General features: G+C 42.2%; 1 protein-coding gene across 1 annotated transcript in view; it reads right to left on the reverse strand.

Moving 5' to 3' along the window:
• Positions 1 to 13189, reverse strand: part of NT5DC1 (5'-nucleotidase domain containing 1) — a 103316-nt gene that overhangs the window by 11990 nt on the left and 78137 nt on the right. Inside the window, exons 10-12 of the mRNA XM_054393089.1 lie at positions 7400 to 7518; positions 6458 to 6616; positions 96 to 264 (exon numbers count right to left, since the gene is read on the reverse strand). Coding sequence (XP_054249064.1) covers positions 96 to 264; positions 6458 to 6616; positions 7400 to 7518 — 447 coding nt within the window. The remainder of the gene's footprint in view (positions 1 to 95; positions 265 to 6457; positions 6617 to 7399; positions 7519 to 13189) is intronic.

Raw genomic sequence — 13189 nt, forward strand, 5'->3', positions numbered from 1 at the left:
TGTAATCTCAAAAATGGATCTACAGTATGAAGAAGCTACTAAGACTATATGTTTATTAGGGGGAAAAAATAAAAAAGAAAAGTAGTCTTCCTTACCTGCTATTGCTTCAAGACTAGGGATTGCAATAGTGCTGTAGGTGCTAATACATCGACAGGACCATGTGTGAACTAAGGTTTCCTCTGCATTTTCCAGAACTGGCAATCTGTCCACGAAGAAAGATCCCCACTGTTTAGATACGAAGTAAGGAGCTTTGGGCTGATCTTCCTGAAAGAAAAAAAAAAGGAAAAAAAAGTAATCTTAAAACCCCCCCCCCAAAAAACCAACCAACCAAATAAAAAAAAAAATGAAATAAACCAAATCTTTATCAACCACAAGCAGTAGTTTGAGGAACTCTTGTGTTTCTCTGAATTTCTGGAAAAATGCTGTACCTTAGAGCAATGTAAAGTATTATAAAGAAATGTATTATAAAGCAATGTAGGTATTATAAAGCAATGTAAGGTATTATAAAGAAATACATGAACAATATTCACAGATTGCATTGGGTTGGAAGGGAGCCTCAAAGGTCATCTTGTCCAACCCCCTTGCAGTCAGCAGGGACCTAATCCAACTAGATTAGGATTTCTCACGTAAGATCCTGTTTATGAAATGCATTGACTCCCTAGGACAGAAAAAATTTGCTTTAAATTTAAAAATCCACTCTTTCCCTTGTTTTCCTGCTTGAGACAGCATGAATAGTCTGCTGCCTTTCTGTGCTGCAGCACTGACTGTAACCCAGCCTGGACCTCTTCCTGGGAGAGAGGAGTCTCCCAGTACTGCATGGAGTAACTGCAACGAATGCATCAGGCCACCTGTGTCATGTTATCTATATAGGTCTGACCTAAGGAGTGGGAACAGAGCTGCAGGATCCATGGAGAGCCATCCAGTTGCCTTGCAAATTGTAAAAAAAAAAAAATCATCTTTTTCATGTAGATTTCAGAGCAGTTGTAGGCTCATTGTGTTTTAAGGAAAGCATTAAAGCAGCATTGGGAAAAATGATATTTTAGCAGGTCATCTTGAAACCTGCTATATATTGCCATAAGCAGTCAGAAAAAGCTTCAGGAGGCCTCAACAGAAAGATGAAAAAATGGAACCCACAACTATGGTGAACTACACTATAGAAAACCTGTTAAAATAATTTGTCTGCAAACTATCTTTTCAGACCAGCAAAGCACAGAACAGATATCCCAGCTCTGCGTCCAGATTTGTGAACTTTTGTACTTGATTTTCCATTTAACCTCTTTCTTAATAGTTTTGAGAATCTGCTGGGATAATTTGTGTTTATGACAGAAGTCCATGGCTTTTGAGCACAAGAAGGCTGTTGATCCAGCCAAGCAGACCACATCAGTAAACACACTTTTCATGGTTCTGCATAACTGAAGATGGGAAGGAAGTATTGATTTGGACAAACATAGAGACTGGCATCTGTCTTCTGATGCAAATAGGTTGGAAAAAAACTGTTTCTTTCTGAGGAAGTGAACTGATTCCTTCAGTGGTCTGATTCTTACAGTGGGAATGTCTTCCTCATTAAGGAGGAGGGAGTTACATTTTTGATTTACAGCCCAAGCTCTTAATAAGGTAAGACTCAATGGGGCCCTGGGCAGCCTGGTCTAGTTGGGGATGTCCCTGCTGCCTGTGGGGAGGATGGACTGGATGCCCTCTGGAGGGCCCTTTTGGCCTGGACCATTCTATGATTCTAATAAACCCAAATTCAGTCAAATATCAGACTTGTCTCCAAGCCACCTGGCAAAGCACCCCCATCATTTTGTAACTGGCTTATCTCCATGTGACAAGGCTGGTTTGGTAGTGATGCTAAATCTTGATCTCAAATCTGAAAAGAGCTGTCAACAGTTGCCTACATCCTTTGGAAGCATCTGACATCACTTCCCCTGCCACCTCTAACTGCTGTCTACAAGATGTCCCTCTCTCACCTGCAGCATACACAGCCATTCTCCTGCAGTGAAGGAGAGATCATATACCATGAAATCCATACATCTGTGAAACGAAGCAAAAATCCCCTGGTAGCATTGCTGCTCCTCACAGGCCTGAAGAAACATGCTCAGCAGTGGAGTAGAGGAGCTCCGGAATGTGCACCACCCACTCCTGTAGTCCCCAGGCATGGGGGTTTCTCTCACAGCAGGACAGCAGGTCCTGAGAAGTGCTGAGCCATCTCTCTTTCACATGCAAAACCCCCAGGTGTGTGGGTTTGCTCTCAGGCATATTGGTCAGACAGTAGCAGGTCAGATGCTGATTGTCAGTTGAAGTCACAAACCTTCAAAGACTAGGTCTAGACTTCAGAGAAAAAAAACATATGGTACCAGTGCTCCCCAAGTCCAAAGGATTTCCACCTGGGATATTTCCTATCACCTTTTATTTATTAACTGCAGACAAACAGGGCCTGTTAACAGAGCAGACAGAATCTGTTCATAAGGCCCTTGGGTGACACCGATTTGTCAGCTTACAACTGACCAGTCTGCAATTCAAATAGGCAGGGAGCTGAGCTTCCACCTTTGGTAAAGAGATGCAAGACAGGATGTAAAGGAGACAGGATTGAAAAGTCAAGCTGATAAACATTGTATGTGCAGGATTTTAGCATTTGTAATTGGGGATTTGCCGTCTAAGCCATCATGGTTTAGTGGGCATGGCAGTGTTAGGTTGGTGGTTAGACTTGATGTTCTTAAAGGTCTTTTCTAACCTCAATGATTCTATGATTTTGTGATTTTCTTCTTTCTGCCAAGCCTGGGACAGCAGGATTATTTTATTGTGTACTGTATCCAGTATATGGATGGTACTGATGGCTGTATGCTTGGTGCCAAGGCAGTGACACCACCACAGAAAAAACAATGCTCAAAATACAGCTTTGCCAGCGTAATGACAAGGATTTGAGGTGTTTCTGCCAGCACAGCTGTGCTGGTCACAACAACCAGATGTCCCTGAATAACAGCCTTGCTGGGTGTGCAAACCTGCCATTGGACCAAACTTGCATAGAACTTGTCCCTCACGAGCCATGAGCAAGTATAAACCATTTGGCTCGTGATCATTCCAGCTAAACTTCAACATGGATCACTCTAAGCAGACTTCCTTTAAAATAAAATTGCTTTTTACTTCAGAATATTGCTTTATGGATATGGCTTCATAACAGCTTGTTCCTGAAAAACACTGTTGGATTTGCAAGAGAGGATCTGTCTGGCCTCAAACCAGTACAAGCAGGAATAACAGATTTGTGTTAAACACAGAGACAAACAGAAACCAAAAGCAGAGAGAAATCAGCCCTTGTCTAAAGTCATGCTGGGTGGGTAAGGGACATACAGGGGTTCAAGGCCCTAACTTCCTCAACCAACCAGCAATTAGGCAATACTGTAAAAATTAGTTTTCCTTCTGACTGCAAAAACATCATCTCTAACTGCCAATAAGCTCTTTGATTTCTGCCCCATTCTACAGCCCAACAGTTTCTACATGCTGACTAGATCCACTTCCCTCGAAATCCTGGGACAACTTCCAGCTTTTCTTTTGAGTTTTCATTGATGGAATTGATCACACATTCAAAGAACAGAAGGCAAAAACAAAGCCTCCAGCCAAGCAAACAAACCCCTAAATCTGGAGGGACTCTCATTTCAACACAGTGCCTGGTATTTTTTTTCACCCTGCATGCTACAATTCACTTAGGAGCCAAGTAATTGCATGAAGAGTTTTTTAGTTTGCTATTCTCTTGCTCATTATGAGCAAGAGTCATGTACTTGAAAGAACTGCAGATGTTACCAGAATTTCACAGTTCTGAGGATCTGGCTTATATCATGCGTTTAATGGAAGGGAGAAGACAAAAACTGCTAATGAAAATGGAAATTACTAGCCTCCTAGTTTGTGTGCCAGGAGGTTGTTTTCTTCCCCTCTCCCTGCTAGTGATTGAATACCAGTCAAACAACTGAAAACAGTTGTTTTGTAATTTCTTTCTGAAAGATGCAATTGCAAATTAGATGCAATGCTTTATTTCTTTAATAATACATTGTAAAGATTGGTAGAAGGGAGGAGGATTGCAACTTGCACAGAGTATTCAATCCCTCTCTGCACACACAGCAATGGCATGGCAAATCTACAGGAGTACTGTAGTTTTGCTTATTGCCAATGAATGAGAAGGTTGATTAATAAAACTACATCCAATTTGTTAGTGCTTAATTTTCTAAAAGCACCTAACTTTGTACAATCCTTTGAGTTAGTTTTTCTTCCCTCTTAAACAAAAGGGTTAAGGGGAGAAGTTGACCAGGAGAATGAAAATAAAAGTTTCATAGGCTTGGAAAGGGAGTCCCTTTGAACTAGTCCTGTTAAGTTAGTGGTGTCCAGTCAACTGCAGAGATATGGCTGTGACCTGTTGTTCAGACTCCAGTGAGCAGTGTGGTAATGAAATAACACCACTGACCTGCCATGGCCCCCCTGGTTCAGGTTCCTTTAATCAACCCAATTCCTTTCTCCCTTGCTTGCTTGCTGTCACTGGCAGCGGATGTAAACTGAACAGGGGGGGTGTGTGGCAGGGGTGGTGTCTCCTCGAGATACTGCAGTCTCTTATCAGGAGTACTACAGTGTTAGTGCAATGTCAAGCACCTGTCTAAAAGTCTCTATTTCCTGCTTGGTAACTGCAGCAATACAGAAGACAGATCTTGGGAGCAGTCAGCCAGAGGTAATGCAACAGAAGAAAACCAAATCATCATCACTCAATAACTTTCTTTGTACTTCTAGGAAAAAAACCCATGTTCTGCCTGTCTATTTAAATATGTGTGCTCCAAAAGCATATACTGAACATGTTGAAGGAGCCATGGTTGAATAAAAACCGTCACACCTTGTAGAGATTTAAATTCTATACAGAAATGCAGGAGAGCCTTCAGTCAGAGAATGGACAACTTTATGCAGGGTTAGACATTTTTATAGCATTAATTAACAAAATCAAATCATATTAACCTAGGTAGTACTACTATTTACTCTTCCTTTCCTCCACGAGAGACACTTTTCTTGGTAGGAAACCTGACTTTGTTTGTCTTGCTTGGTTTTCTACAACCCTGGAAAAAGCCTAAACATTAGTGATTACATTTCCTGACTTCAGTGACTGAAATGTCCTTGTCTGACCTTAGTTCAGAAATCAGGACAGTGGGAGAAAACATTAGATAAGTCTGTTGCAAAAAGTAGAAAAATAGATGTCACATCTATGTTGTTTAGTTCCATTGACGATATTCTTTTCTTCGTAAAAAACCAAGAGCTTTAAAAATGCCTCTTAGATTAAAAACAACTCTAGTATAAAAGCACCCCTCAAAAATCTTCCTATCATTAAGTTAACTTTTTCATCACAGTCATTGTTTAAAAAGAAAAAGAAAGGTTAAGTGCTTTTCAAAGCAAAGAGTGTATCTCAAGAGTATATCTCTGTCTCTGCAATTAGAAGAAAATGACCTATTTGTTAGGAACATGAGGAAAGAAGAAACACTCCAAATGGAGAGCAAAGCAGCACTGTAGTTCCTACACAGACCCACTTGAAGTACAACACTGCTGTGATGGCCACCTGAGTGCCATTCCCTGCCTGCTTTGCCCTTTGGCAGTGGAGAGAAGGACAGTAAGGTTCCACCTTCTGTGGGAGAATTCAAGAGGCTCTGCTTCCCAGCTGCAAACAACTGGAAAATCACATTATTTATCTGGGGTAACTATCAGCAGCCTGCATTGGACCAGAATTTGAAACAGTTGCTCTTATCTGAGCACAGCTGTCACCAAAATAAACGACCTATGGGCGAAGAAGCAAATTAAAAGTTCTTTTTATGTAACGAAAGCAGAAGCAAACTGCATTTCATGCAGAGAGAAAAAGAGCTTTAAAATAACCTAATAAAACCCCCTCAGTGTTTACAGTTGGTCTCAACATGCAGGGAAGCATCATGAACTTGTCAGAGTTCAGGTACTGGACTTGGGATAAGCAGCCATGAAATTTCTCCTTGTAGGATGGAGGGCAGATTTTTGTTACTAGAAAGGAGAAGACTGCATTTTTGTTAAGGGAATGTGCACACAGCCCTCTTTCCAAGAGTGAGGCCTCATCCTGGAGACATTCAAGGTCAAATTTGATGGGGCCCTGAGCAAGCTGTTCTGGTTGGAGATGTCCCTGCTCACTGCAGTGGGGTTGGACTAAACGACCTTCGAGGGGCACTTCCAACCCAAAGCGTTCAGTGATTCTGTGATCCTTGGTTTAGCTCTGTGTAGAGGCTCTGTGTCACCCATGCAACACCAAGCTGGGACAGGATTGCACCCTCCTCCTGTGGCAAGGAGGATATATCTGCAAGAGAAGCTGATGCTGCCAGCAGGCTGGTAAGATAAGCAGGCTCATTCTCAGTGCAGGTGGCATGAGGCTTTGATGTAACTTACTTTTTTCCAGGAAACATCTGCAAGGATTCCTTACCTCATATTTTCCTTTCTTCTCCAAGGGCTCAGCTTCAGTCTCTGCAGGCACCATAACTTCGTCCCCTAGAAGCTCCTCTAAGATAAAGACAGTTTCCCAGTTGCTATAGTGACGTGCTGGGAAAATATCTGAGTGCATGCTGTCACCAAAATAAACAACCTGTGAGGGAAGCAGCAAAAGTTCACTGTGTATGAGGAAAACACAAGCTCACTGTATTTCACAGAGAGATAAGAAGAGCTTTAAAACAACCTAATAAAAATTTATCCATGTTTACAGTTGGTCATGACACAAAGAGATCTTACTAACAGCACAGTCTGAGGTTTTATCTTCAACCAGGCACCTAAGGAAAAAGTTGGACCTGCAAAGACCCCAGGGGCATTGGGTGGGGATGCCTGGGCTGGGACCAGCACAGGGACAACTGCTGATTTTTGACTGACAGAAATATGTCTGCTGGGAAGCAGTGGAAAAGACTATCAAGAAAATACACTAAACAATGGGGATGAATTTTGGACAGCTTTGGAAACAAGGGAGAACATGGAGCATCTCTCAGTGACTCAGAACTCTTCAGTGGCATTTGCACTCATCCAGACCTGTGATTACAATAACATGATCTTGGTTTCCACTGATGCCACCTGTTAATCTATTTGATCTGTTTCCTCAGGCAGATTGTGTATTTCCTGGTTACAGTCTGATTCTCCCAAAGCTGCTGAAATGCATGCCCATGGACACAGGCTAAAACATCTAGAAAGTACATATTCTACTGCTAAGAGAACAAACATGCTGCTTGCAGTTCTGGACTGCAGTCTGGTAAGACAACAGCAAGCATAACCAGAACAAAACTTTTGTGACTGATCACATCCATAACTTTAATGAAAGCTTCTCTAATGAATTTTGGACTGAAAGGGCATTTCCCAGAAAGGTTTACTCTCACTTATAACATACCTTAGGATCCACCTTGCCAGTCATCTTCTTGAGTAGTTCATAAAGCTGGATAGCATTGCCTTGGGAATACCAGCCAGGCTTGTCCAGTGATAGCAGAGCCTCCTGTTCCTCATCATTCTCTGAAATCACCAAGCAGAATCACCTGCTGTTAGTGACAGCAGCCCATGCCCCTGTATGCATGAGAAGCTGCCTAGGCACAGTTTGGAGATCATGGTCTACTTTGACAGCTCCAGTGTCTGGCTCAAGTCCTGGTACTGACTGCAGGCCCAGTCAAGGTGTTTGGTAGCTGGAGGTAGGCAGATATTTGTGAGAAAAGAAACAGCTGAGCCCCATCTGCAAGAGCTACAGAAGAGCTGAGGAATCAGTCAGAGGCTTTACCTCCCAACACTGCAGCAGTGAAGGCAGGAAACCACATGGATCAGACTGATGGAGCTGATACAGATCTAGGGTGAGAAACCATGAGGTAAGACAGCCTGTAAGAGACAGCATGTAGCTTTGACCACAGCCAAGTCACCTCCTGCTTTTAAAAACTCACATCAATACAACAGAGCAGACTTGAGGTGGACAATATTGCTGCTGGTGGTGTGATCCACACTGGCATATATTTCTACTGGCAGCTATCAGTGAACTGGAGCAAAGAGCAGAAGCTGCAGCTCCCTGCTCATCACTCAGCTGTGCCAGCTAGGCTTTGTTTCTAGGTGGTCCCAAAGCAACTGGTTTTGTCTTGGTGTCCATGTAACCTTATAGTTCATTCAGATCCATCTCCTATTGCCAAATGAACTCCTTTTAGCTTCTTGCTGGAGCCAAACACTAGCCTTAGTGAATCAATAAACTAGAATTTCATCAGCAATATTAATATTAATCTCTTCTGTCTCCTGAAGTGCTTAAACAGAAGGGTTATTCAGTCTCAATCAAACATGTCTTATTTTTTTCTGCTAGGGACAGAGTGATTGCCCATTGGAATGTGTTGCCCAGGGGACTGTCCCTGAAGATGCTCAAGAAAAGCCTGGATGAGGCACTTAGTGCCATGGTCTAGTTGATTGGATAGGGCTGGGTGACAGGTTGGACTGGATGATCTTGGAGGTCTCTTCCAACCGGGTTGATTCTATGATTTAGAAGCCAATACAGTACTTTGATCTGACTTAGGTGTAACACCAGGTCTTCAGTTTCCCTTTTGCTTTATAGAAGGTTTGAAAGCACTTAACATGTGTGAGGAAGAAGACTAAGAGCAAACTTCGTCTGGTTAGAATGCAAATTTTGGAAAAGAGTGAAATTAGAAGACAGCTTTATGTTTAAGAGCACTGATGGTACAGTTCAGTATATTGGTCCTTGAAAGAAAAAAAAAGAAGCAAAAAGAGGGGAATTGTGCTGAGAGGAAGTAAATTAACTTGTTAATATTCTGAATCTAAGAATTTGAATAAACACAGGAATCATTCTCAGACAAAACAGTTCTATATTAAGGATGCTTTATAAACTAGTTAAAACCCAAGGAAATTAAAAGCTGACACTAACAACTCAAGCAGAACCTATGTGGAAATGTCTTTTCCTTTGTTCTTCTTCAGAAACCTAATGATAACAAGAAGAAGATAGCATCCATAACAAAAATCCCCATCCTGGCTTTTCAAATACATTTAACCAAACAACTCCTGATCAAACAGAAGTTGTCAAACTCCAGCAAATTTGTTTTATTTTCCCTATATTTTTAGACATATTTTAAGGCTGACTGAACACAATCTTCAAATAATGTGGACACAGAAAAAGAAACTTAAGAAAGCAACTCTTTTGAGCTGCTATCCAATTTTCTGGCATCTGTGAAGGTTTGTGTAGCTATCATTGTCTCCCAGGAAAATATTAGTGAAAAATGGAGCTGCTATCTGAAAGGCTTTCAGAAAAACATTGCATTTGTGAACAGGAGCCCTACGGATTACAACAGCACCAGAAAGCTCCATCAAAGAGCAAGACCCTGCTTTGTTACCTCTCAGGAAAGGCATGAGGGGCAGTCCTGACTGCAAACATTCACTCTAATTACAAGGCAGAAGATCTCTCACCCCGTGAGATCTATTACTGTCAGCCCTAGGAATGGGATTCATCTCACTTATTGTGATGTGGCTGGAATTTAGGCTTCTAATTTACTGTTACAATCTGAACTAGTTGGCCAGGCTCCCTCAGTGGCCAAAACTGAACACAAGAAGCTCTTTCTAGATATACCAGCTTTGGAGAAGGAAAAGAATTAACTTAGGAACTTCACCCTAGTGACATGTGATAGGACAAGAGGAAATGGGCTCAGGTTACACCAGGGGAGGTTTAGATTGGATATGAGAAGAAACTTCTTCACTGAAAGGGTTCTCAAACACTGGCACAGGCTCCCCAGGGAGGTGGCTGAATTCCCATCCCTGGAGGTGTTCAAAGGACACAGAGATGTGGTGCTGAGGGATATGGCTTAGCACCAGACTTGGTAGAGTTACATAATGGTTGGACCTGATGATCTTAAAGGCCTTTTCCAACCAGAGTGATTCTATGATTCACTTTTAGGCAGTGAAATGAAGGGCCTGATTTCCTCTATGCTTTTAGAGGCAGCAAAAAGCACTAAGATGTCCAATTCATTATAGGAGCACCTTGGTTTTGCAAGGAGCTTCAGAAATCTGAGGAATTAGGAAAGATCTGTTATAATATTTGAGTTGTAGGATCATAGAGAGAATGACTATGAACTGGCAAACCTTGCCTTGAACCACCTCCTATGGCTGTTTGCACTCACATCTAGGGGTGACTGCATCAATTTTCCTTCTGTAATCTGAGGTTGGAGAACTAGATGACCCTTAGAGGTCCCTTCCAACCCAAACCATTCTATGATTCTATGGCATTAATGGTGTTTCATTTGCAGTAAGTCATTAATCAGAATGGGATTTAACCCACTTACACTTTCCTTATGGCAAAACACAGTCAAGAAAATTACTCTTAAGGCACTGTTTCTTAAGGCCTCTTGCAGGAGTTCTGCCATGTGAAAACTGATCTGCAACAACTTAAAAACTCATTAATGACCCCACTGGCTCTGGTCTCGTACTGCCTCCTTTAGAGAGCAGCTACATGACAGTGCTGAAGAAATGTGCTGATTTCCTGAAAAAAATACTGCCTAAATGTGATTATGGTAGTTCCTAACAGGGTTTAGATATTATTCCAAGCCTAAGACTTGCTACATTCAGATAAGAGGAGAACAGCTGCTGATCCACCTTACACTTTGCTGTTATTGATTCAGAAAAGGGCATTCAGAGGTCAGAAATGCTGTAAATAATCCCTCTGCAGGAAGCCACACATATATAGGCAGGGATGCTAATGCTTCAGGTCTTCTAAGCTGGGAGGAAAAGGAGATGTCCTGACAGTTGGATAACCAAAAAGAATTTCTCAGATGATTCATACAGAGCAACTTGCTTCCTTCTGAAGTCTAATATATCACTGCAACCAGCATTCTTGCCTATGGACTGAAAACATGTCATGACACAAAATGTAAAGGCAGCAAGCAAGTAAAATTAAAATAATTAAATGCAGAAAATTGTTCTACTGAACACTCACCCAAATCTCAACAGGTTTCAGAGCAATTTTCCTGAGGGGAAGTTACTTTTCCTTTTTAAAAACAACAACAAAAGCTTGATGCATGCTGGGGCAGTATTAATATCACTAGATATTAATGGCAATTTGCATGTGTCTAACAGCTTGGGGAGTGTTTTCTGGTTCAGAAATGAACTCCCATCATCATTAGCAGAAATGTTTTTTCAGAAAAAAAGCAATTCCCTCACAAGATTCAATATCCTTTTTCTTGTGACACTTGTCTTGCCTGCCTTTCTATGTGAGTTGCAGGTTTACACCTTGGGCTGAGGAACATCTGGTTTAATTCTGAATAAATATGCAAAGAAGTAATCAGGGGAGCTTATTCCTATTTGAATGACAACTGATGGTAATTTGCTTTTGCACTGCTGAATTTCCTTGGGAAAGATTCTGCCCATGCTTGCTCACTGCTATCTGCTGCTCGCTGCTTCTGGGTTATATGTGCCAAGATGGGTAACAAAACACAGGCAGTGCTGAGGTTGTATCCACACTGCTTGTCCAGCCTAGGGCCTGAACTTGTTGCTCTATCCTTACCTGACTGGTGTTTACACTGTTAAACTCCAGCCCATGGGACAGGGCTCTTGTTTGGGAAGCCCCAAGGGTAAGAAGCTAAGAGGTGAGCGTGAATTTATGCTCTGACAGCTAGTCACCTATACTCAGCTACACCCACACCAAGGTTCATTTTCATCAGCTCACCACCCCTTAGGACACCACCCAGAGCTGCTCCTGTGGTTGGTGTCTTATGGTGAGTGTTGGTTATGCATCCAAGGATAACTTGCATGTACTTGACTGGGCAGAGATGGAAGTAAGAAGGCAACTCCAAGTGCCTGGAGGCCATGCCAGCCAAAGATGTACCAGGTTTAACTGCAGTGTGTGTACAGCTCCCCAGCAGCTCCTTCTTCCGCCTTCTCATCTTTCTCCTAACAGCCTTTCTCTCGTTTCCACATGAATCCAGTTAGACTGGCTATTAGGGTTACAGACATTGTTTCTCCCTTTGAACTGCAATAGAATAAAGCCATGAGGTGCCCATACCTGCTCCTGCCTCTTCCCACCCATGAGCAGCTCCTGTGGGCCCTCACTGCATGCAGGTGCTTAGTGAGAGTGAGAACACCAAAGCCCTGGTTACAACTTCAGAGGGCTACTGGAAAACAAGTGCATTTTATGACCCACAACTGCCATACTGGCAGGCCTCTCTGCAGTTTAAAATAACATCATTTCAGGTCCCATGGGCATTAATATAAAAGCTGGGTTATGTTCCAGCCTGGTTTGAAAGCACAATTGATTCTAAATGGCATTTCAAGTTAATTAAGAAACACAAATTCTCCTTTCCAGAAGAGGACTCAGGGCAGGACATCACATCATTCTACAGCTGAGACAAAGGGTCCTGCATAGAGAAATCTATCTAGTGGGTTCTTCCAGTTGCAAAGGTAATGAGATGGGATAACTGTAGAGCTTCCCTGTGGGCATGCTCTCCATGAAGAAAGCAAGTACTAACAAGCTTCCTGGGGGTAAAACTTTCACACCCTATGGACATTCTACTGCAGGGTAGTACCCAGAATTCCTATGTCTAGGCTAACCACCTTTCTTGGCTGGTTTCCAGGGTTCACACAAGTATTACTGTGTGATTTGCCATCCCTGAATTGGTTGTGTGCCCTGAAAGCAGCTGTGAAATCCATCTGTCTGACATGTACCAGAGCTTGCCAGGCTCCTGTCTGACTGGATGACTGCAGGGAAATGATAAGGAACAAAATATTCCATTAGCATGATGTGCTTCCCAAAGTGACTAGGGATTTTGGCTGTCTCCATTTCTGGTTGTCCAATCTGATTTTTCTCAAGTAAAAGCCTGAAGATCAGCTGCCCTTCCATCACTCTGCTGTCTTTAGGGTGGCTTATGGTTGGCAAAACAAAGGCTGAGCTAAGGAAAGGCAAAATTCACTTCTGAAAACCAGAACATGGTCTTTCATTCTATACAGGCAGTGATAAATCTCTCTAATGCTCAGTACCCCAAACATCTGTGTGCTCATTTGTATGGAGATCTACATGGCAATACTACTAAAAGTTGGCAATATCCTGAAAGAACACCACAGATAAAGCTGAGAAAAACACAGATACCAAAATTCATAAATGCTACTTATCAGACTACTAACACTTCCTTTTCTCATGATGGGCTTCTGTTCTTCATAAGGCTTG

Source organism: Indicator indicator, chromosome 27 (genome assembly GCF_027791375.1).
Source record: "Indicator indicator isolate 239-I01 chromosome 27, UM_Iind_1.1, whole genome shotgun sequence".
Classification (NCBI taxonomy): Eukaryota; Metazoa; Chordata; class Aves; order Piciformes; family Indicatoridae; genus Indicator; species Indicator indicator.